This window comes from Choloepus didactylus, chromosome 6 (genome assembly GCF_015220235.1).
Source record: "Choloepus didactylus isolate mChoDid1 chromosome 6, mChoDid1.pri, whole genome shotgun sequence".
Taxonomy (NCBI): domain Eukaryota; kingdom Metazoa; phylum Chordata; class Mammalia; order Pilosa; family Megalonychidae; genus Choloepus; species Choloepus didactylus.
In genome coordinates this window covers 134338038-134364050 of record NC_051312.1, presented here as the reverse complement: position 1 = coordinate 134364050, position 26013 = coordinate 134338038, and the positions used below count along the sequence as shown (strand labels likewise).

The window sequence follows — 26013 nt, the reverse complement described above, 5'->3', positions numbered from 1 at the left end:
CACCTTTACCTTAAAGTCCACTCTGATCCTGTGGACTCCATCTGCCGGGATTTTTTGCTTAGAAACATTGCCATTGGAGAGAGTGCTGAGGATGTTCAAAGCGCCTACATTCTCCTGCTTACTAATTGGAGGTGGTTTTTCCTAAGGAAGCAAAAGATAGATAGAGAACAAAACCACACCCCATGTTTAAAAAGAGCAAAAAAAACGACACCCCGCTTGCCTTCATGTTCGCAACAGATAATAAAGCAAATGATGCATTTTATTAATAGCTCTAGAAAACATGTTCCAATAGATGTATCCTACAGAAACAGAAAAGAGATCTTCAGAAGATTCTAGTGACATCTCTCTACACATAATAAAAATAGTGTACACAAGGAAAAGTGAAGACAGATATTCCTAAAGGATGGTGAGTGCAAAAAACCATTATGCCAAGTGGCCTGCTGCATAAGCAGATTCCTATGCTAGAACATGTGGGGCCACAAAGAAGTTTGTATTAATTTTAAGAAATTCTGAAATCTACATAGACATGGAAATGCAGTTTCATTCACTTAATCACTTAAATGACAAGGAGAAGACTATTTTCCCACAGAATTAGAATACATCCCTGGGAAATGGAAGAGAAACAAACATCTCACCTTTTCTTTTGGTTTTTGTTTTACAGGGATACTTGGGCGGGGAGCCACTTTTTTCTGCTTGCTTTGCTCTGGACCTAAGAAATTCAAAACAAGTTTAAGCAAGATGCTACTGAACCTATAGTTAATGTTAATTAATGACTATTTCAGAAATGATTGGCCTGTGAAGAAAAGGACATTAGAGGAAACGAAATACTACTTAAACTCTAGGGTTTAAATAAGAAAGTTAAGACGCTATCTCCCTTTTGACTGGTTTTTGCCTCTATATCTTTATTATTAGATAGTAGTTAAAAAGAGAGCTAATTTCTTGAACCCAAGATTTAAAAGTATACCTATTAGGTTTCCAAATGATGCTTAAGACAGGGATGCTTCTTTGCTGGTACTTCTGGCTCAGCAATTCCTTCTTGCCTTCCTCACTCACCTGATTCTGGCGGTGGAGGCTGCTTTTTCTTGGGCTCACTAGGAGTGGTCTTGGGAACTTCCTTTCTTGGTGGTCCGGTGCTGGGTGGCTGTGGGGGGATGACTGGTGCTGGCTGGGACACCTGCTTGCTGGACTTCCTGGAAGCTGGAGTGGTGACTTGTTTGGATTCAGGCGCTGGGGCCGAGGCATTCACCTCTTCACTCTTTTCCTCGATGGGCTTTCGCGGAGGAGGTTCACTGCTGCTTTTCTTTGGGGCAGGATCCTCTCTAGCTGATGGGGTGGGTTTCTGACTCGAGTCCACTAAGTTTTTGACAACATTGCTCTCTTTGCTCTCTTTCTTTTCACTGGTCTTGGATTTTTTCTCTTTCTTTTTCACAGCTAGGAAAAAAACAAACAGGGAAAGATCATCTACTCTTAAGTAAGGCAGAATAAGTTTATTTAAAATAGAAGCACAAAAATGTAATGATCCTATTCTTAGTTTTCCGCACCTGAAGTTGGCACTGAAAGGCTCAAGAAAGTTAATGCCAACTGATCAGGTAAAAATGGTATATTTTTAATGCTCTAGGGAATGGAATGGTCTATAATTTTTATATGAATTTTTAAAGCTTTTTAGTATGGAAATTTTCAAACATGTCCCAAAGTAAAGGAAATAGTAAAAAGGACTCTCATGCACCTATCACGCAGCTTCAACAACTATCAACTTCCTAGGAAAGGGCAGTACTTAAAAAAAAAAAACAGTATTCTCTTTACTCTTGATATGTGGCCATACAGCATTAAAGCAGGAAGCATTTGGGGGGAGATCTTTTTACAACACTACCTTTAGCTTGCTTCTGAAGGTAGGCTTTGGAAGGCATCCATTGTAGATTCTGGCATTTTCTCATCCTAGGATAACAAGGATAAAGCACAAAATAAAGTACATTTAGAAGAGAAATAATTGAAACAAGTGTTAATTTATCTGCAAGAATCAGTGAACCTTTCCTCAGGTTCACTTTGTCATTTGAAAAGAGGGACTGCACATTACCCATTAAATCCAAGTCTCTGAATTCTTGGATCAGCTCTTTAACCTACCTTTAGGATCTAAAAGGAGCAAAAATCAAATTATTTTTGGAATGGGACTCAAATTTCTTGTAACCTAACATTGACCAGCACCATACACAAAATGATCAGTTCATATTTCTTACAGTCAAATCAGTACTGTTCCCTTACAAGATTAATATTCAAATAATAACCTGAACACAAAATTAACTAAGATTACCCAAGAAATCCTGTCTGCCACAATACTACAGTTGTATCTTATGGCTTTAACATATATTTCACTCATCAATTTAAATTTAATGAAACTCAATTTTAATCTGAAGTCTAAAACCTGCACTGAATCCATTCCAATGCCTAAATTTAGCGCATTTTTATCTTGTGACCATGTTATCTTTTTGCCCATCTGTGAACTCTCTCATTTCTTTCCACTAATGGGACCAAGACAAGATTACTGCTTAAGGCCAGACAAAACCAAAGCACAACACTACTTATTGTCTCCCCTGAAGTAAATAATACAGCATTTCTCCCAACTATGCTTCATAATTCACTCTCATGTTATTCATTCATTCATTCAACAAACATCTATCGATAATATTTATTCCTTGTGCCAGGCACTTATATGTAAGAAGCTCAAACACCAAAATCTCTATTTATGTACCTCTCTCGATCTATTTAAACAAATTATCCTGGAAGGTATTTGAAAGAGTGCCCACAAACTGACTAAAAAAGGGGAGGAAAGGTAGAGTAACAAGAAATCCCGTATCAAGTGATAATATGCAAAAGATGTTCTAAAAGAGAGTCAGAAGCAGAGAGGCCTGGATTCTCTAAGATAAAAGTGATTTCACTTGACCTAGTAAATATTATGCCAGTTTTTAAGTAGAAACCCTCCAGAACTCTGCTGTGCGATACAGTAGCCAGCAGGCTATTTAAATTCCAATTAATTAAAATTAAATGAAATTAAAATTTCAGTTCCTCAGTCATACTAACCACATTTCAATTGTTCAATAGCACCATCTGGCTAATGGCTATCATATATAGGTCAGAGCAGACAGAGAACATTTCCATAATTGCAGAAAGTTGTATTGGATAGTGCTGCTCCAGAGTAATTTCTTATTTAAGCACAGCCTTTAACCTACCCACATCACAAAATCCAAACCTGCAACTAATCTTGTGTCTCAAGAAGATTCCATACAACCACATTTAGCTTTCTGGTGAATCTTTGCAAGGAAGCAGGGATAAGCAAAGAAACTTCTGAGAGGTCAACACCTCAGAGTCAGACATCCACTCACTTGCAGCACTGCTTCTTGATATTGCGGCCACCAAACTTGGGCTTGTCTAAGCAATTAGTACAAACACCACAGTCCTCAGGCACCTGGCAGCCCGGGCACTGCCCACACCGCCTTGATCGCCGTCCTTTCTTTACAGGAGGTTCCTGAGGCGCCTTGTTTCTGGTGACGGGTTTAATAGGTTTAATGGGTGGAGCAAGAGGTTCAGCATCTTCTGAGCCAGCAATTGATGACTTGTCTGTTAAAAAAAGAAATGTGCCATTAGTTCTGAAGGGGTATCTTAATCCCTTACTGGCAGTAGAGGGGAGGACCCTCAAAATCCATTTATATTATCATATACATTCAAATACATTTTAACTGAGACTCCAAAAGTCAAATATATTATAATAATAAAAATATTCATGTGCAGAACTCAGAGCCTGTTTTAAATAATTAACTATTTTTAAATGCCTATAACTTGCAATTTGATGAAAGCAAACATCCAAACACAGTAAACAAAGAACAAATCAAGAATGTGTACTGCATGCCTCGGAGGGTTCTCTAAACTAACTTTTACACGATCAGCTACCTAGCATTAAGGACTATATGGTAGCCATGGGAATGTGCTCCACACACTTCCAGCCACAAGGAGCATAACTGACCAAGGGCCCCAGCCACTGGGCTCCAAAATCCAGCTGTGCAAAGAGGCCATGCTTCGCACGGATTGCTCCCAGGCAATGGCTGAACACGGCAGGGTACTACCCTAGGTCTGTTCCTGGAAGACAAGTCTCCTCTGGCAGCCAATTTTTGCTCAAGGAGTCTCCAGCGGCCTTGGCCAAGCCTTCCTTTCACTATTGCATAGCTGTCTAGGAAATTTCCACCCAACCTTCACTTGAGTCAGACTTGTATCACAGTCTAACTAGCTCTTCCACCCTTCCCTGGCTCCCTCTCCAATTCCTCTAGTAAAAGCCTTGCATATTTAATCCCATTTTGCTATCTGCTTTTCAGAGGACCCAGACTAAAACACATTGCTATGAAGCACCTCCTGAGCACCCCCAGAATGACCAGTAAACAAAGCACATGTCTGCTCAGACTCCAAGGCGGGCAACCCTGACCCACCATCATTCCCCATGGAAGACAAAATCTTTTCTCGTTCTTCCCATGGTAAGGCACTCAGGGTGGGCATGTCATCAGGAAACACGGCTCGTTTTCGGCCAAGGGCAACAGCAGCTCTTCTGCAGACGTGTTTAATCCGGGGTCCTCTCACAGAAGTCTCTGATGAATCACTTTCTTGACCCTGAATATAAGGCAAGCAAAAATAACAAACAATAACAACCATACATGTTGACAATATAATTAAACGATGCCAAGGTACAGTTGACTAACCTAATAAGATCCAGACTCAAAACACACAACTCTAGTTAATCCCCACTGATAAACTCTATCAATATACACAAATCAACTACTTCTGCATCCTAAAATTGGCAGCCAAAAAGGGCCTCTAATTAAAAAAACAGATTTCAACTAAGCTTATATTCCCAATTTTACTACTTTTTAAAAACTCTTCTCAAAATTCAAGCTGCTGGTCTATATAATCAAAAAGTTCAGTCTGGGGTAAACAGGGCTTATCTAACCGCAGACTGTTTCTTGTATTTCCTTGATCAACAGAGCTGTAGAGGGAAATAACCTATACATGGAAGTATAAAAGGCCATGGCTCCAAACAGAATGTCTCACATTTTAAAAAACCTCTGCTCCTAATTCTAGGAGACCAATCAAAACACACACAACATGGCATCAGAAACCAGTCCCATCATATTCCTGCTAGAATTCTCAACTGGCAGAACTACTCAATGTAAATATGGCCCTGAGTTGAAAAACATTAAAAACCTCAGCTGTGGCTTAACCTAACTTGATATGTCGGCATAAATATGCATCTATCAGCTGACAATTTCTTTTTTAAATAACATAAAGTTCAGTGAGTTTTCTCAGAAATGGCCAGTGCCTGGCTCTCTGTTTCAGCCATGCTGTTCTTTGTAAAAATGTGTCTTATCTTAACTTACTGACGTCTTAAGTAACGACCCTATTAACTGACTTCTTTAGCTTTTCTGTCCCACAACTTATAGCTAAGTGCTTCTCATTTGTGTTCTGCAAATACCTATTATCTATTGCTCTCATCATTCAGGGATAATAAAACAATTTGACTATAAAAATACGCCTTCAAAATTAAGTCACACATTCCATTACACCAAACCCAATAAGTGCAAAGAACTCAGCCTTCTTTATAATATGGCCCCAACCTGTCTCCTGCCTTAGTTTACCATTTTCCTATGTATACCAATCTAGCAATTCATTGTTCCTCAAATAGGTTTCCTACTTTTCCATCTCCACTTACAGTTCCCTCTACTTAGAATATTCTCCCCTGCCACTTTCTACCTATCAAAATCCTACCTGTCTTTAAAGAACCACTGCAATTGCTATCACCTCCATACTACTTTTCCTGATTCCCATAACTGTATGTCATTGAAACATTTAGCCTAGAACATGCCCAAAGGGGCTCGATAAACTGCTGATTTTAATAGGCAAGGTGGAAAAGAGTACCTGTGCTTTGGGCTGGTCAGTTTGCTTAAGACTCTTACTCTTCTCAATCTTGCAGAGCTGGGCTTTGGCCTTTTTTAGGAGGCTGGCAACCCTCTTGTCAGTCATTGGAAGCTTGTCTGCCTGAGCCAACATGGAGCCTATGGAGGAAGTGGAATGTTTAACAGTGCTAGATGAAGGAGTGGAAAGGCAGAGGGTTTTCTCCTTCTCCAGGGATGGGGCAGTTGGGCCGAGGTCCAGGTTGTTTTTTTCCAGATTTCCTCTCCCTTTCTTTATAAGTATTTTGGTTTTGACAGCTGTTGTATCCCCAAGAGTCACAGAAGTGCTATCAGTCCCAGAATCAAGTGATGAAGACTTCTTCCTCCCTGTTCCTTTTTTGGCAGAAGATGAAGTGGCAGCATCTTCACCAACAACCTTCTCTTTGGAAACCCTGCCCACAGGATACAAAGCAGAACTACTCTGAATTTCTGATCCCTTTTTCCTTTTCTCTTTCCTTGACTCCCGCTTATTCTCTTTTTCTCTCTCCCGGTCTCTCTCTCTACTCTTGTCCTTCTCCATGCTCTTGTCGGCATCTCGATCTTTGGACAGCTCCTCGGGGACCTTGTCTCTATTTCTCCCTCTTTCAGTCTGAGAGCCTGGGGTAAACCAAGGGAAGAGAGGGGTAGGGCTACTTGATGAAAACGGCTCTGCGGGAGCACTAGTCTGCTTCCTTGGTCTCTGAGTTTTCTCTGTAGATTCCCCAGACTGAGTCAGGGAATGAGAAGGAAAAGTAAAAGTCGGGTTTAAGGCACTAGTGGCAAGAGGACTAACAGAAATGCTTAACGAGGAAGAGACAGAAGACGGTGGGGTGAGAGGGGATAGCTCAGAAGTACTAAGCCTTCCACTTCTTGTCCTCATGGAGTGAGAAGGAGATCTGGGTTCAGATCGAATAGGACTAAACACTCTTCTTTTCCTTTTTCTATTAGATACTCCTGAAGAAGATGTTCCAGCAGAAGTTCGACTACTAGGCAAGGTTACAGACTCAAATATTCTAGAGTGAGCCTCACTTGGAGTAAATCTTGGAGCTCTCAGAAGAGGGCTCCTTTTGTGCATATCAAACCTTGTTCCAGAATGGAGTGGTGAAAACAATCGGGCTGAAGCAGCAGTACCAGATGTGGAAAAACCAGACGCGAAGCCAACATCCTCAGGAGTCAGTGGAGGGGGTCGGAAATTATCAAATATCGGTTTACGAATAAGACCTTCTTTGGCATACTTTGCTGAGGAAAAGTATTGTGGCTCTGACCTAGAATGCTTTAAAGAAGTCCACCTAAACGTCGGTTCTCGCAAAATAGATTTTCGCTTCTCTTGCATGGGAGCAGCAGAAGCAGGCAAAAATGGTGATGCTAAGGGGATTGTTGGAGGCATAAGCCAAGGTGTGTGGTCAGAGATGCTGGAGGCTGGCTGCAGTGGTGGGGGTGGCGTGAGCAGAGGTGGAGGCGGGGAAGAAGAGGTTTGCTGCTGGGGGGCACTTTGTAGCGTTGACAATTTTTTAGTTGTTCTGGATCCAAAACTTCTCTCCGACACTGAGTATCTTCGGCTTCTCCTATCACTACTGTCGTTTTCTGGGGACTGGGAAATGGGCAGTGGCGCATGGACTTCAGGGGTTTCACTCCGCTCCTCAGGAAGTACCTGAATCTCCTCAGAGGCCTGAGAATCTGTGGAGGTATCAACACTGGGGCTACTAGATCGGGAAGAGTCTGAAGACATCTGAGAGGAGTGCTGAGAAGCTGCACTTGATTTTTCAGAAGATCCACAGGATGTGGCACTGAATCTACTATTTGGGGTCGACTCTAGTCGGGCAATTTTAATTGGAGGGTCATAATCCTCATCCTCTATGAACCGCCGAGGGGTTTTAATGATCCGTGAGGAGATAGCACTAACCACAGGCATGATGAACTGTCGAATATTTTTGACCTGTGTTTTTACCTTTTTTCCTTGCAGCTGAGCTGCTTCTTTTTCAATTTTCTTTTGAGCCCCTTTTTTTGCCCTTTGCAAGAGTTGCTTAGCAATTGTTGCATCTGTCCTTTTTGAAGAAGGAATAATCCTAACCGGCTTAATCCTTCGAGGGCTTTGTCTGACAACTGTCTTATCTTCTTTTGTGAGTGGAGGTGTACCTTCCTTGTCTTTCCGGACCTTCTGCGGCTTTTCCAGTTCGGAGTTAATGAGGAGACCCGAAGGGGTCTTTATTCTCTCTGTTGATGGAGGCCTTCCTCGTCGTCGGACAATCTGTACCCCCTTCCTTCCTATTTGAAGCTTCCCTGTCTTAAACTTTGACTTGAGAGGAGAGAGTTTACCTGCTCTTAATTTTTTAATCTTTGTGGCTTGCTGAAATGTGGCAGAAGGTGTCCGTTTAATTTTTTTCAGGCTATCTTCCTTGTTTCCCTTTGGTAACTCTGAAATGTCCTTTCCATGTGTTATTTTGATTTTTACTCCAGGGAAGGTGGGAGGTCTTCCTCTCTTCTTTTCTATACTTTTAGAATCTTTCTTCTTGATCTTATCTCCAGATTTGGTCTCTGATTTATTTAGAGGGGAAAACACAGATGGATCTGAGAGGATAGCTGAATTTCGGTCAGAGCCACTTCTAGGTCTCCCACGAGGTTTTCGAGGACTAGCTTTAACTGTGTATAGAAATTAAACAATGAAGAGCATATATTTAGCTTTATAGTTCAGGTCTTAACTATAGCACAAGCCATTCTGTACTGAACTCTACTTGGGTCTAATGAGCCAATAAAACATCTTAATTGTGCTTAGTTTCTTTTCACCAAAAACTTGTCTCAAAGAAATCCAATAACATTCCACCTGAAAAAAACATTTATTTACTTTTTTGACACAAATATCGAGATAATGATAAAAGGTTTTCAGTTGAGCAATTCATCTACAAAACTGATTTTCCTACAACTTCAGATGAGCAAGTTTTTTTCTGAATTCGAAAGAATATGCTACAAAAAAAAAAAATCTGTACTACCTTTCCTCATCCTAGCCATCAACTTAATATAAAAAGAACGTGTTTATATTAAGTCCTCATGCTTTATCAATTAGTAATTTTGGTTTTGAATAAATTTGGACAAGGTGCTATGTAGTTCAACCTAGTAACACACCAACTCCCACAGGAAAAGACCCCTGGGCAACTCAGCTTCCTATATTTTCAATCTGTTTTGCCAAAGTGTACTAAGAAAGTTTCATTGAATGGAAAAATATTCATTCATGAGACAATGGAATAAAATCACTGAACTCAGTGGCATTTGAACTAATCAGGGAAGAGACATGATGATATGTCCTTTAACCTATTTCCCTACCTAGAGATTCCTGAACTAGTCAGTCTTGAGTTACAAAAAGATTTAACCGTAATTAATGTCAAGAGTAAACAGACAATTTACCAAATCAGACTATTTCTATTCCAACTAAAAGAAATTTGCCAATTTATGTATCAGCTCGAGCTGCCTACTTATCAAAAGATTTAAGAAAACAAGAGTTTTCTAAAACACTTTGTGTAAGCTTGTATTTTTTAAATATAAGAGTTGCCTATTCTACCATATTTTCTCTTCCCTCTCAACCTCTCAATGTTTTATATGATTCAACATTTTTCTGAGACTAAAGGCACAAAAATAGATTAATGCCATTACAATTAACACTGAAGACGATCAAACCAAACTTCCAACCAAACAGAAATCAACACAGGTCTTAATGTGGAGCTTTCTAAATATAAATGTTTTTCTCACCAATTAGCTTATGAGACTTCCCAAACTGATTAAGGATTCACAAATCCATTCTAAATATATGCTAATTATGACAAAAGTAATGCCTGAGACAGCAGAGAAACTGTTACATTTCTTAAATAATGCATTATATCCAGATGATTTAACTTTATAAAAATCGAGACAACATTCAAGGTAGACTAACAGCCAAGAAAAAAAATCCTAAGAGGAAACCATCATGAAAGAGTTGTGAATTAACAAAATGAAACTCCTACCCAGAGGTACAACACAAGATTCCTTATCATTGTGGTAGACTTGAACCTGGCCACTCAGAGGGCTTTATCAGTTCTGAAATATCTCTTCTATCCAACTTTTAAAAGAAGTATTTGGTGGATAAGTAGAAAAAGCAGAACAGAGAAGAGTTCCAGCTCTGCTACAAACTTCCATTATCCACAAGGCATCATCCAAAGAACTCACAAATCAGTTATAAATAATTGCTAATCATGTATATTCTTGTTTTTGTCAGCTATAAATGAAGGGCTGGAAGAGACAATCCTAAAATCACTTTCTGACAAGAAGTTTTAAGATCTTATCACATCTTAAAGAGAACATTGCTACTGTCTGAATAGCAGATACAGAGACACTGTTGGCTAACTCCTCCCAACTAGAGTGGCAACACTGCCACCATTTGGAAAAAGAAAAATTGCCAATGAAAGAGTTTGAATTAAGATAACTATGTTACATATGATGATGCTCTTCAAATGCAACCTGAACGCTAGTGAACATCACAAATTGAGTCAATGTCATAGAGCAAAAACACTGCTAACAATATCATATTTAAATAGACTGCCTATCCATATAAAATCAAAGAAAAACCCCATACAAGAAATTAGAATGGCAGCCCAGATGGGGAATATATTTTCCATCAAAAGATCTACAGTGTTTTCCTATTTAGAATCGAATTCTGCAAGCCAATACGTGTCATTTCCACTGAGGATCTTCTCTTAGGAAATAGCTTATAAGAAAAGAATTTCAAAACATTCTAGATATTTTGTTGGTGAGAGCAACGATAAATATTGCTAATAAACTGAAACACTCCCATTTCATTTTTATTTTCTTTATGTTAATACAGCCTTCCAAGGATCAGGTAAAATAATTTCATGTTGTGCCAAACTTTTGTTCTTAGTTCTTTGACAATAGTAGACCAAATTTCATCTGTAAAAAATAATGACCAAATTATTCCCAAAGGTATATATACTACCATATAATATAAAATACGTATATCTGAGGATGCTCTTAGTAGGATACCTTCAATTTGCCTACCAGGCTTCCCAATCATTCTGTGGAGACCTACCTCCATGTCCCAAGTGGCTCCCAGAGAGAAACATACTAAAGAATAAACCAAATATGGCCTGATAGAGAAGAGACCCATAAAGAATTCTAATTTATCAGCCTTTTCCTAATGTGTAAGGGAAGGGGAATGATGTACGAAAAAGTCAGTATTTTAGATCATCCTTTACACGCAAAGAAGGCAAGGGAAAGCCACAATCCCCTAACAAACAAAACTTGAAGGCACCACATGCTTCATTGGCCATACCTGAAGGAGACCTTGTGGGACTTCGCACTCTGACTTCTTCATCTGAGCCAAAACCTAAGAACTGCTCATCCTACAACAAAGGAGAATTATTTTAAAATCAGAAGCAAAAACATGAATCTGAACACATCCCAAAGAAACGCCCAAAGGAGACACAAATGAATTTGGAAAATTAGTCTCTATATATTAATCATCATCATTCAAATGGATACTATTAATTAACTAATATTGAAATAAATGGATCCAGCCATACAGCTTCATTTCAGACAAATAGGAGCTGTGTAGTAACTGAACAAGGCATTGAAAGTCATATTTGGTGCATAGTACCCAGGGGATAGTCCTAAATTTCAAACTATAGATACAGCCCAAAACAATTAAAGTACAACTTGAATTCAGGGAAGCAAATCAGTACAATGGCAGAAATACACAGCCCCAATAAAACAAACAAATGCTTTTCAACAAGTAGTTAAGTCTACAGACACATAAGGAATAACATAAATAATATCATAATCTCTTGCCTACTAAATATTAATAGAGACTGAAAGTGCCATAACTGTCAGTTCCTTAACTCAGGAATTGACGTTTAGATGTGATTTCTGTACATTTGAGATCCAAAGATTCTCAACATGCATTTTATGGCATCACTTTTAAATGCCCTGTGATAAGAGACTTAATGGTGGGCAGCAGCATTTGTGAAAGGGACCATGAACTGACCACAGATGGGTGAAATCCTATCACTAATAACTTAGGGAAGCAGCTTATTTTCACTTATACTTGGAAAAGACAAAAAGCAAAAATGTCTCCTTATCTCTAACCTTTATCCTGCCCTTTAAAAAAAAAACAACCAAAAAACTAAGGATTTATTTAATCTACTTTGGACAAGTTCTCAAGAAAGATGATCTATTAAAACAAACTGATTAACAGAAGTTCACTGATTCAGAGACCAAGTGTCCTTTCCAGAGAGAGAGAGAGAGAGATTCAGATTCCAGAAACAAAACCCACGTAAAATAAGAACAAAATAAGGAATGAAGAAAAGATTTGCTTGAACTTCCAATTTATGCCGATAGGCCCCAGGCTGAGTTCCAATGACTAAAGCACGAAACATTTCCTTTCGAGAGCTGAGACCACATATGTGGATTTTCTGCTGAAGGGTTCTTTACCCAGTTAAAGCTCGAGTTGGGTGCTAATCTGTTCAACCACATTTCAACCAGGAATAAAGCAAAAGATAAATGTAACCTTTTTATAAAAGTTAGCAGGTTCATGTCTCAAGTTTAAATGCTTTTGAGGAGCAAAAAATGTGTCCAATGCAACAGAGAGATAATTCCTATTAGAATCTAAAAGAGTCTTTGCTCTGAGGTTGCTAAAATTATGCAAGTATTTAACTATTAAAGAAAAGCTGAAATTCTCCTCTTGAAAGAAATTTGTTTGGAAATCTAAGAATGTGTAAGCCAAATACATCTAAATCTAAATTTAAGAAATATGCACTAGAATTTTTTTTTACAGTCTCTGCTTTTGTCACTAAATAAAAATGTAAAGTAAAGTCTTACTGCAAACATGATTTGCAAATAAAAAAAAATTCTCTCTTCATCTTAAAACAAGTTGGGACATAACCTAGGATGTGTGGGACTTAACCTCAAATAAGAGAAGCCAAAATTCAAAAAAAAGAAGCTGAAACTCAAAACAAGAAGCCAAAACTCAAAAGATCCCAGTACATCCAAAAATCACATCATAATAATGGAAATTCCATACTGTTAATTTTAAAAATGCACTTTGTGTGGTGGAAAAAAGCACTTAAAATAGTAATCCTAAGATTTACTTTGAGAGAAAAGCAGATAAATAAAATAGGTAAGGTAGATTACCTCAAATGCTGCAAAAAATAATGATAATAATAATAAATTTGTAGAATCTTAGCATTTGAAAGGGGACCAGTCCAATCTTCTCTTTATAGGCATGTGACATCACAGACAAGAGTGGGGGCCAGGAGAGAAAAGGGTCTGTTTAGCATCTTGGCTCTAGTACTTGCAGGCTATGTGATTTTAGAGAAGTCATTATCTGTGCATCTCAGTTTCTTTGTTTATCAGGATGTTGTAAGGAGTAAATCAGAACCAAAACCACTTGGAAAACTATAAAGCAACATGTTGTGTTGAAGAAACTGAAGCTCTGAGGGGCCAAATGACTTGCCCAACAGCATACAAGGCAGTGATCTTTCTTCCAAAAAAGTTACCATTTTAAACTACAAAGAAATTTAAAGGAATCAAATATAATATTTATGGCACCAAAAACTGATATTCTTTCAGCTGCTCTTAAGTAACAGCATGCCCATTTTCAGATCCTTCAAGTTTGCCTTTTCTTAATTCGTTCTTTTTCTGCATTATCCTTATGGAACAATTTGCTAATCTATGCATTTCATGAAGACATCTGGGGATTTCCCAACACTCACTAGGGGAGTACATTGCTAAATGCATGAAATTTTGTCCTCCGAGTGTTGACAAAGAAATCAAGCAACTATACATATAGTACCCAACAGGTAAGGTAAGCAACAGGTAAGGCAATGAAGATTATAAATTTTTAAAAGAAATGTAAAAAGTCCAAGCTGTTAGGTTCATTATCAGCCTCCTTAGTGGGTCACTGTTCTGTATTTCAAACTTTCACAAAATGTAACTATACATTCTCATTCGATGTGCTCCAAAAAAAACAGAGTACTATTGAGCTATCAAGTAGTAATTTATCAAGTAGTAATTTAACTGAGTCGATGTTTGAAGTTTGCAAGTCCTTTACAGAATGATGGAAAGCATGAACTCCTTTTCCCTTCTGGTCTTGTAGATGAAAAAAGGAAAAAAAAAGGAATGAGTAGTCAAAGAGAACTACACTTCTACCCAAGAATTTTCTTTTCACTTGAAATATCAGTTGACTTCTTGAAAAAAATAGTATCCGTTGTTTAAAGAATCCAGACAGCATAGCCAAAAACTAAAGCCGTCATTGTTATGTTAAAGAGCTCTAGTCTTCTAACTCTGAACTTCCAGTTCAATGTAAGAGCCCTGAAGAAAAAAAAAAAAAAGGAAAAAAAAAAAGTCTAAGGAAAGCCAAGCAGAGAAGGCGCTGGACAGAATGCGGCAACAGGCTGCCCATAGCAGCCTCCCTGGGGCACAGACGCCCTGGCATCAGCACCAGGCTTCCAGCACAGCCTTCAACACGTTGGGACCCTTGAGGATGTAAACAAGGTAACAGTGCTGGCTCCCCAAGGCTTTGAACTTGCCTAGAAATCCAAAGACTAAGGAAAAATGTCTACCAAAAAAGACAACCAAGGGAGCTACCACGAAATCCATATTTGGCACTGTCGCATCGTAAGCCTGGACGGCCCTTAAGAGGGAAGGTACAGGACACCCTGCACATGACCAGGTATTCCTGGGAGTGGGACCCAGCCACCAGGCATCACACAAACTTCTCCTGAGCACAGCATTCCAACACAGAATATCCGGAAGAGCCAGCAAAACTACTCCCTCCTGACGAGGATGTCCTTGGAGACCAGATAGCTAAATTTTCAACATTTTCTTACCTCCAAAGATAGGAAACTACTTTTGCCAAATTGAGCACTGTAACACTTTTAAATCACATTTAACTCCCAGTGATTAAGGCTACAATGAAATTACCTAATGTCACTTTCTAAGTGAAATCTAATCGCAAAACTAAGAGACTTGTAGAATTTCTTTCTTAATATCCCTGCCTCTAACTCTGGGTAACCAAGAACTTCCAAGCATATTTTTACTAGTAAATTCTACTTTGTGCATAAATATCTTAACATTTGGGGACAGAATTTGAATTCTTTTGTGATTGGTGTTTTTTTGTTTTTTTGTTTTTTTTTAAGTGATGAAGGAATAGGAATATTTTTTCCACAAGAGAACCAAAGTGAACCCAAAACAAATATTACAGATAATAATGTTTACATATAAAATATAATGAAGACATTTAGAAAAATAAAATACATGAAATTCTGTGTTTCAAGGGATTATGTACTATTAGGACAACTTTTCAAACAAAGCACCATTTCGTGTACTTGTTCACTGAAAATGCATTTATGTGCTTGCCACAGGGCTATATGTTCCAGATGCAAAGATAAGTAAGACATGATTTCTGCTCCCAAGAGGAATCAAGGGCAAAGACAGGCAGGTGCTCTATTTCAGCCTTCCTTTCAAAAACCAATTTGCATTAAAATATCACTAAAGATAAAATACTATGTAATTTAAATTCTGGAATAAAAAATTTGCTTAAATCTTGGAATAGTTCACGCTTCTTCTTACATTAGTATTTGGTGGGTGGAGAAATACTCCATACATTTCAAAATCCTTCCAAAGAATGGCATTCTTTGGTATGGTAAATAAGTACCACTCCAGTGTTAGAAATCAGAGGAAGTTTGGGTAATTGAGACCTAAATTGTCTACAGAGATTAGATGTGACACAGTTCCTAGTAATACCCCTGATCTGATAAAATTTCAACCGACTGACCTCTACTCCCTTTCCCCCAATCCCCAAATAATATAAAAAGATTTTAGTTCCCCTCATAGATTCTTCCCAACTTAGCATAGTCAGTGCAAAGATCACTCACCTGGAGTTCTTCATCCCCCAGGCTAAGGTGGAGGGTCTAAAGCTACTCTGCAAACTACTCTTTACTAAACAAGTTTGGCCACTCCTGGTTGACTCTCATACCTCTCAGTCCTTTCTTTTGTAGCAAAAGAGACTCCTCAGGACTTCAGAGCACTTAACTGAGATGGAAGTATCTCATACAAGCCCTTTAGCAACCCTATCTTAACATTCTTCGGTCCCTGAAATGTTCAGCCTTAAAGAACTGGAAAAATCATGTTCTTTCAACTACAAAGGTTTACAGATGAATATCTGAAAATAACATCAGTAACCACAATCAATAAAAAAATCAATCCTGATTCTTTTATTTATTTTTTTACATTGTTTTGGAGGCTCCACATTTTAGGTATCATATTTGATTCCATCAGATGAGGAGGCCACAGGAGAACTAAGAGAATTACTGAGAACAACCAAACTTGAAGAAACATCCAGGAGGCATATTGTGTATCTCAGCAACGATAGTTAAAAAAGAGTAACACTTCCCCTTTGGGAATTTATTCCACAGTTAGCTATCACTTCTGCTGGCACATTTCCCTTTGTGTCTACTGCTACAAGCACAAAATACCAAGGTCTTGATGTCGCATTTTAAAGACATGCACACATAATTACTAGAACATAATTAGCAGAAGGGATATAAAGAAAAAATGTGTTTACACGTTTGCCTCCTTCTCTAGAGTGAGCACTCTTGGAGGATAGAGACAGCTTCCTTATTCATTTTTGTATTCCTAGTTATGTGCCACAAATTTGGCACCCAGTAAATGTTTGTAAAATGAAAATAAAGGAAATGCAATACCAAACTGTTAAGAAAACACTAAGTAGCTACTGGGGTAGAAAATACTGGTGGACGCCAAAGAATTAGATAATATGATTCTTGCTTTTAAGAATGCATATTCAGGTTGGGAAAACAGAATAAACCAATTTATTTGTTGGTTCATTAAAATATATGTGAGCCCACTACTGGGTTAAGGGATGAGGACAAAGGTAAGGACCTGCTAGTCTGTTGAGAGAACAGATGAGTAAATTAATAGAATACAGTGTACTGCCTGCTATGCTGGAGGAATGCATATGGTAGCACAGCAGAAAGGCAACTAACCCATTCAAGGAGAAAGGGTCAGGAAAAGCCATCAGAGCAGAGAGGGTGAAAACCTAGTCTAACTTTTGAAAATGACAAAGCTTGGGGGGTGGGGGAGTGGGAAGAAAGAACATTCCAGGCAGAGAGAATAACATACAAAGACACAGTGGCACAAAAGAGCACAGCATGGAGTGAAATTACAAACAGTTCAGTATGGCTGAGGGCCTGGCTGATATGGGAAAGGGGCAGAAGACACCGAGGGGAAAAAAAAGGCAGAGGCAGATCATGAAGAGTCTTGTAGGTCTTCAAGAGTTTGAAGTTTATCTTCAAGAAGTCTGAACCTTTTCCTGAAGGCTATATAGCACATCAGTGACCCTTTCAGGAAGGAGAGAAGCACGACTAGATTTATACTTACGTTTTCAAAAGATCACTGTGGTACCAGTGGAATAGAGATTGCCTTTAAAACCAGAGGCAAGGAGAACAGTTATTAAAATTACTGCAGTAGCAGGGGGATTGAGGGAAAAGGACAGATCCCATAGACATTTAAGAGGCAAAATGGACACGGTTTGACAACTATTTTGATATAAAAGGATAAAGAACTGGAAAGAATCAATAAACACTTGAAAGTGTCTGGCTTAGGTCAATTTGGTTTATGGTGATATTTACCAGGGGTGGAATACAGAAATAAGACAGGTTTATAGGAGTGGTAAGGGAGTTCATCCTAGACATTTGAATTTGAAATGCCCATCCAAGTTATCTATAAGATACAATGATGTGGAGAAACGATATCTGACCCAATAAATATGTGACTGCTAAAACTGTGTGCTTGAATTCAATCACCCAGTGAGAGAATACTGAGAAAAATGGAGAGTCCTTGGTACAGCCCTGAGAAATACCTACGCTTACCAACATACACAGGAAAGTGAGGCCAAGGAAGGAGGCAAAGATGGGATGGCCGAGGAGGAAGATCTCACATGATAAGTACAAAACAGTCAAGGCAGAATACATATCAAGGAGTGGTCAAGTTGGGTAAGGGCTGGGATTTGTACAGCAGGATACCGTAATTGGATGGTCACCTGTGAACTTTCTAAGATCAATTTCAATGCAGTGTTATAGGCAGGAGGAGCCAAATTGCAGTGGGTTATGGTGAGATTAGAAAGTGAGAAAATGGAAATGAGATAGGCTATTCTTTTGAAAAACTCAGTAATATGGAGAAGGGATGGGGCACAAAGCAGGGAAAGACTAGCTTGGAAGAATTACTTTTTGAATTATGTTTATATGCTGAAGGGAACACAACAGTAGGGAAGAAGAGATAGAAAATTCCTAAAAGCAGAGGAGTAAAAAATGCAAAAGGGCAAGAGTAAGGCATGGAGGAAGACAGTGGGAAGAAATGAGTACCAAGCCCAAGGGAGGGGAATTCTCTTCTGAGAGAGGAGAAAAGGGGCTAAGCAGGGATTTAGTTGCAAAAAAGTTAACAGGGGAGTAAGCTTAGAAATTTCTCTGAAATTAGAGACAAAATTTTGTATAAATGTGCATCAATCAGGTGAGAAACACAACAGATTTTTTCAGATTCTCAAGCAGGCATGCAACGAAAAGACGCTTTTAAGAACGCATCTCTGAAGGAAATAAATCATGAAGAAGGTAATGGACAATGACTGATTAAGAATAATGTGGAGGAAAAAAAAAGAATGGGAAGAAGTAGAAAATTTAGATGAAGGATTAGTAAAAACTGATTTGGTTAGAAAGGGGTAGCCACAGCAGGGCCAAGATAAAAGACAAATGAAATATCAGAACCTCATTGATTCTAGGATATGGTCAAAGCTGATACAATAAACAGCAAGGAGCTACCAAAGGTTCTCAAACACAGAAAAAGCATTAACTGTCAAAATTTATTCTGAAGAAAGTGTATATAATGAACTAGAGTAGGAAAGTTTCTGAATAAGGGGAAACCAGATAGCAGTCTACAGTCCTAATTCAAATGTGATTGGCATTCAATTCATCAACATTCAATCAGTCAGTCAACAAGTATTTACTGAGTACCTGCTATTGACAGGCACTGATTCAGACTCAAAAGATAGGCAGGTAAAAAAGATAAAATTCCTGTCCCATGAGGCTACAATCTAGTGGACAGAAACAGAAAATAAACACACAACAGAGAGATGAAACTAGAGCAATGAGAAGGATTGACAAGGGTGATGTGTGGTGAATATTTTCACTAGTGTAGCCAGGAAAGGATTCTCTGAGATGATGGCATTTGAATTGAGACCAGGGATTGGCAAACTGCAGGTTGCAAGTCAAACCTCGCCCACCAACTATTTTTGTTTGGTCCACAAGCTAACAGGAAAATTATATGAAATACAAATTTCAGTCTCTGTAAATAAAGTTTCTTTCTTCATTCACTCATAGGTCTATGGATTGGGCCTGGCTGCTTTTGTACTACGATAGCAGAGTTAAGTAGTTGCAACAGTGACCCTGTGCAGAAAAAGTGTGCTGACCCCTAGGTTAGACCTAAATGGTGAAAAAAGCAAGACATAGAAAGATCTAGGTGGAGTCGTGTTCTAACCTGACAGCACGTCCAAAGGCCCAGAGACAGCAACAAGCATGACATGTATGAAAGTCAAAAGAAGGCCAGCATGGCTCTGCAGCAGAAGTGAGTCAGAATGAGACGAGATGGTGCTCAAGAAGCAGGCTAACCGGAGGCCAATTCATGTATGGCCTTAGTAAGGAATTTGGATTTATTCTGGCAGTGAAGAGACACCGGTGAGTTTAAGTGAGGGGATAACATGATCTGATTGTTTTACACTTGGAGTGAATAGTTGCCAGGTGAAGAATAAGTATTCAGTGAGTAAGAACACAAGCAAGGAGATAAGAGATTAATTAAAAGATTATAATGGACAAGCTTGGGGTTTTGGTTATAGAGTTGATGAGAGAAAGTTGGATTCAGGATATATGGTGGAAGCAGTGCAAACAGAATTTGCTGATGGGTTAGATTTGAGACGTGAATGAAAGAAAGAAATCAATGATGACTCAAACTGTAGGATCGAGAAACTGGGTAACTGGAGGTGTCATCGACAAACAAGGAGACTGGGAAGGGGAGTGCAAGAAACCTATTAGACATCCAAATACTTCATTGTATACTTGCATTCTTGCCTATAAAATGGGAATAGTTGTGGCTACCTCAGAGGGTGGTTATGAAGATTAGGTGAGAGAATACACGTGACATCCTCAGAATAGTGCCTGACCCACAATAAACACTCAGTAAATGTTAGTCACTCTTCTTATTATCCAAGTGGGAATGTTAAATAGGGAACTGGATATGTAAGCCTGGAATTCGAAGGAATTCAAAGTCTGGAATTCAGAGATAACAGTTTTAATAGTCTTCAGCTTATAGATGAGATCAACTAAGAAGAGTGTATAGATAGAGAAAGTTGCCAAAGGATAGATTCCCAGGTTGACACCAACATACACAGGTTAAGCAGAGGAGGGAAGCCACACAGGATATTGAAAATTAATAGCCAGTAAGTAAGAAGAATATCAGTTAAGCATAGTGTTACAGAATCCAAGAAGTGTTTCAAGAAGGGAGCTGGTAGCTGGCTCAAATGCTACCAAAAAGTTTAAGAGGATGAGGACTGAGAATTTTCTATTCAATTGGGCAAGATGGAGGTCCTTGAGGACCTTGATAAGAACTGTTTCAGTGGCATAATGGGGATAAAAGCCCAACTGGAGTGGCTGAGGAGAGGTAAGAAAGTGGAAACAGCAATTGCAGGCAGCACTTCCAGGGAGTTTCACTGTGAAAAGCAGCAGAGAATTGGGTGCTAGCTAGAGGAGAAGGTGGGGTCAAGGTTTTTTTTAAAGATGGATTACATTAAGATAGTTTCATGTTGATAGGACCAATCCAGTTGTGAGAGAAACTGCTCATGGAGGAGAGGGGCTAAGTGCAGAAGCAACCCTGAGTAGATGAGGGGATGGGATCCAGAGCATAAGTGGAGAGATAGGAAAGGGGCATTTCTTCAATTGTAGAAGACAGCAGAAATTTTACTAGCACCTAAATTTCCTTTTAACAGAAAGGGAAAAGCTATTAAAGAATATTTAAAGTATTTTGATCCATAGATCTCATTTTAATATAACTGACTTTCAATGATCAATAAGTCACTAAATTGAATACTAGCTGAATTGCTCCCAAAGATAATTCTGTTAATATTAGTTTTGAGAGCTTCAACCTTGAAATCACCAACTTCTAAAGTATCTTGTAAAGTACTACAATTAACTTTAGTACTTATATTGGCATTATATTTTAAGTTGAGCTCATCAGATAATAAGTTCCATGAGGGTAGAGCCTTGTTCAATGCTAAAGCCCCAACACTTAAGTCATCTGCTTGGTACATGAAAAATGCTCTTTGCAAACTGGGTTAGGTTTCCAATCTCTCATCCTTTATTTTACAAAGTGCTATATTTATAAATGCATTTGGAAGGAAGATGAGCCTCTCTGTAAGCACTTTTTCATCATGTCATTGAATAAAATGTGGTGACACCTGTAAATCATTTCCAAAAGTGCAACATAACAATAATGCTGCTGAATCTATGAGAAGGGAAACATATAATATACTCAAGCACAGTCAAATACACAGATATCAAGAGGCGAACTTCTGAAACCAAGACTGTTACTGAAATTCAACCAATCAAGAAATATATGCTGTTGCTGAACTGACATCAGAGACCCTTGTGAAAAGACTGTCAGAGGCAGGGGCAGGTTCTCTCTGGTTATTGGTGGATCAAAGAGAACAATGGTTGTTTGAATGCATAACAGATAGGAAGAGATTCAAACCGTTTTAAATATGATCTCTGCCTGATATTCAGAAATGTTAACAGAAAAATGTCACATAGGATTAAAGAGTGCAGAAACAACATGCGCTGCTCTTCAATAACAATAGTAGGTAAAATTTTCACCCACACACGAATCAACCCATTTTCAAATACTAATTCAATTCTACTTAGCAGCTGTCACCTAAGAAACAGAAATGGTGCCCACTTTGTAATTAAAGAGGTAGTGCCCTTCAACCCCACTCAATGTCAGCAAGACCAAGAAGAGAAGATGCTCAAAAGAGCTACGCAAATGAGACAGAGGAACTCGATCCATTCTGCTTCAGAAAAAGAGGTTGTCATACAGTAGCTCAATGGTTTAAAAAAAAAAAAAAGCTACATGAACGCATTACTTCAGATAGAAAGCTATATAGATTCTTGGCAATGCCCCAGATTACTCTGCAGGGTCTTTAAAACTAAAAATCAAGAAAGGTATACTTTCTAGACTCCTCAGATTCCAAGTCTGAACTGGTTTATCTGCTTGCTGACGTGGAAGAAACAAGTCCATTTAACTGATATACTGTAGGAAAGTAAGCTAATCTCTAAGAAATCTCCAACAGGAAAGTACCACAGAATGATCAGATCCACTTGAGTAGTCTGGAAAAACTAAACAAACAAACACCGACATTGGTTTCAGAGATGGTTCTTTTTATTACACAAATACGCCAGATACCAACTTGAAGCAGTCAACTTCAATTTGAGCTAATATCCTCATTATATCCTCACATGTTTCTACTATTAGAATTCCGTTTTTCTCTTCCAGCTTGTTGTCCTTATCCTGGTGCAAAAGTCAGGTTGCAAGGTTTCATCTTTCTTTCTGGGAAGATGGGCTGCTAAGCGCTCAACACCAATGGAGGGATCCAAAACTTCCTTCTCTCTAAGGTAAATAGAGTTTATCTCTTCGCAAAGTCAGTTTTCTGAAGGAGGAATGTGAAGTTAGATGACAAAAGTGAACATTCCCACTGGCAAAACAACAAGCTACCAAGTTAGTCAACACAATGGTGACCTACTAAATTAATTTTTAGAAATGTTCATATACATAAGTTGGAAAGTTTTATGTTCTTAATGTTTTGAAAAACCAATCAGTTTCTTCTGCCTATCACATCATATTTGCAAGTTTACCGTCACAGTCTGAGACTCCCACATTAGTTGGCATTAAACTATTTTTAAAAAAGTCCCTGGGATATTTAATTATTTGAGTCTCTCAAGTAGAATAAAGAATCATAAGAGAAATATTCTTTGCTTTTATAATCTTCTACTTTCTGAATTTATACCAACATGACTAGCAACTTTAAGTTATAGGAAGAGCAGTATGAATCTGTTATATTTCCAATTCCCAGTGTTTCTCAAATGACACCCATAATTTTAGAATTAGGGAGTCAAACTGTGCTTTACTCTGACACCACCTGCAAAAGTCCTGCAACAACCCAGCTTTACCTGTGGACTCTAGTCATTTTATGAGACTGTCTAACTGGTTAAGAGTGGCAGCACTCATTGTATGAAGTTTAGGAAACATTATATTTATGTACTGACCTCAAAAAAACCTAGTATCAACTCACCTAAAAGAAGGAATTCATCCACAATGCCAGTGCGAAATGCAAAAGTCCCCAAAAGTTACAGTAGACCAATCGAGGTTTTGGAGTCAAGAGTTGGTAGGAAAACGGCCTGTTGTTCGTATCAGCTCTGCCTAGACTTTTGGTAATCTATATGAATAATCCCAATTCACAGTTTTCATTCTGACTGTACAGGAAATGCTTTCTGCAACCCAACATATCTTAAAAAGTTTCATTCTGAGTGAGGCAAACCCTCTACACAGCCTCAAAAGCCAAGGGTCAGGGGACATTGTAGCACTAATTCACATGAAGCAAACATATTAGATTGGAAAGGACTTACAAGCACTTGTTCTGATACATCCACAAGCAGCAGTAACCTTAACAGGGACTACTTGGAAGCACATCTCTTTAAACTGCAATTGAAAATAGACATAAAAGCTCCTAAAACTTATTTGTTTCCTATATTGAGACCACACCTACTATTTTCCCTGGTTTCTCCTAACGTTGAAGATTTCTCTCCTAGTACCACTTACTAAATTTTTATTCTCTTATAAATCCACTAAAAAAAAAATCATTATTTCATAAAGAGAGTTCTCTGGAAGCTTACTCCTGAAAATTAATTACTGCCATCAATTGACAATTCAAATCAAATTCTTCTTAGGGAGCCAAGGAGGCCCTAGGCTCTCTTGGGGAGTACTAAAAAGTATTAAAACATGAACTATGCCCTCAAGGAGCTGAATAAGAATATATTTGTTTCACAAAATGGGAAGATAGCTTGAGAGATCATTTTATACATTTACAGGAAGGACTATACTTTAAAATTCACCTCTAGATAAGATAAAATGTATACTTGTAACCTTCCTACCATGGCTATATTGATGACCTTCATGAGCAACAAATTCTTTACACAAAGGTCTTGCTTCAGTTTAAGTGTATTTTCTCTTATTCTAGTGTCAGGGGAGCTGGGAAACAACTGGTTACCATTCCTAATAATGGATCCATTCATGCTTTTTGAAGAGTTATTAATTAAGTTGCCTCTTAACCTTTCATTCTCCCAACCTTTCCTCATAGGACTGACTTCCAATCACATAATCAATCATCTTTTGAGTCTCCTCAGAACCGTCTCCAAGGTCTCCTCATCCCTTTTAAGTTGAGGAACCTAGAAATGGAAACAACACTCAAGTAAGGAGATGATCAGTGCTAAGTATTGTCTACATAAAAAATAATATCATCTCATCAGGATATATCAACATCACTTTTAAAACCCCTATCAGTTATTTTACAAAAATGTCCTCTGATGGCTCCTAAACGTTCTTCTGCCATACTTTCATTAGTTCAGCATTTTAATTAGTCAAAATCATCCTAAAAGTCTTATACAAATTCTACTAGCTTATGTAATATGTCCTTGCAAAGTATTCCTAAAAGTTGTTATCTACATCAAATTTTCAATTCAACAAACATTCACTGATCACCTCTTATCTGAAAAGTCACCACTGTAAACAATTTAAGCATAACTGATGACTTAGAAATGGTTCATGTCTTAAGGAAGTCACAATCCAAAGGGAGAAAGACAGACACATTCACAAGTACTTGCAACATATAACATAAAGTAACCTGGGATAAGTTCTTTAAGGCTAATATATAAAGTACACCATGAAAACAGGAAAGGAGAAGTTGAGTTTCAACCAGAAGTGGTACTGTGAAGGCATCCTGGAAGAGCTGGAATCTGGGGATCCAAGTGGAGCCATGAAAGATAAATAAGCTTCAGAAGCAGGCCAAGATGGGGAAAAGGAGAGGCATTAGCAAAGGTATAAAATCAGGTATACTAACAATTCAGCAGTCCAATGTGGTCGAAGCATATGGATGAGAATGTGCACTGAGGAGACAAGGATCAAAATGTAGAAACACAGGCCAGATAAGTATGAAGGGGTGAGAATTTTTAAATTTTATTTTATATTCAGTGAGAAGTCAAAGGTATTAGGAATAAAGTAACATAATCAGATGTGTATTTAAGAGAACCATTGGCAACACCGTGTAGATGAAAAAGCACACAGAGAGACCAGTTAGATTACTGCAATAATCCATGCACTGGTAACAGAAACTCAAACCAGGATAGTAGAAACAGAGAAACAGGGGCAAATTAAAGGAACTCGAGAGCAGTATAATGAACAAGACTTGGAAATTAATTGGGTGGGGCTGGGAAGAGAGGTGTTGAAGAGAGCATAGTGCAGAGAGCATGAATGAACCTCAAACAATGTAGGTTTGGGTCTGAATTCTAGCTCTCCCATTTACAAGCCATATGACTTAAGGAAAACTGTTTAACTTGTCTGTGCCTCAATTTTTTCATCTGTAAAAGATAGTGAATCTTTCAGTATTGATTATTTTAGCAAACTTTTTAAAAAGAGAAATACAGTAGTACTGTTATTTTTCCTCGTTAAGCATACTGGCCTCTACTAATCATTACTAAATTTTAATCTGTTTTTGACCATTTTACTTGTGGTTATTTTTATTTCTCAAGAAAAAGTTCCAGCCCCCAGAACTTGTGACCTACAAACGTAGTGTTTCTTCTATAATGAAATTATTAAATGCACTGATCTCTGTGGATGAACACTT

The 26013-nt window shown here is 38.3% G+C and overlaps 1 protein-coding gene across 6 annotated transcripts in view; it reads right to left on the bottom strand.

The window, feature by feature from the left end:
* Window positions 1-26013, bottom strand: part of KMT2A (lysine methyltransferase 2A) — a 72473-nt gene that overhangs the window by 37774 nt on the left and 8686 nt on the right. For all 6 annotated transcript variants that reach the window (XM_037841634.1, XM_037841636.1, XM_037841637.1 and 3 more), the window contains 8 exons: window positions 11281-11350; window positions 5953-8606; window positions 4473-4650; window positions 3378-3612; window positions 1871-1935; window positions 1054-1431; window positions 636-709; window positions 10-141 (listed from right to left, as the gene is read on the bottom strand). In XM_037841634.1, coding sequence (XP_037697562.1) covers window positions 10-141; window positions 636-709; window positions 1054-1431; window positions 1871-1935; window positions 3378-3612; window positions 4473-4650; window positions 5953-8606; window positions 11281-11350 — 3786 coding nt within the window. The remainder of the gene's footprint in view (window positions 1-9; window positions 142-635; window positions 710-1053; window positions 1432-1870; window positions 1936-3377; window positions 3613-4472; window positions 4651-5952; window positions 8607-11280; window positions 11351-26013) is intronic.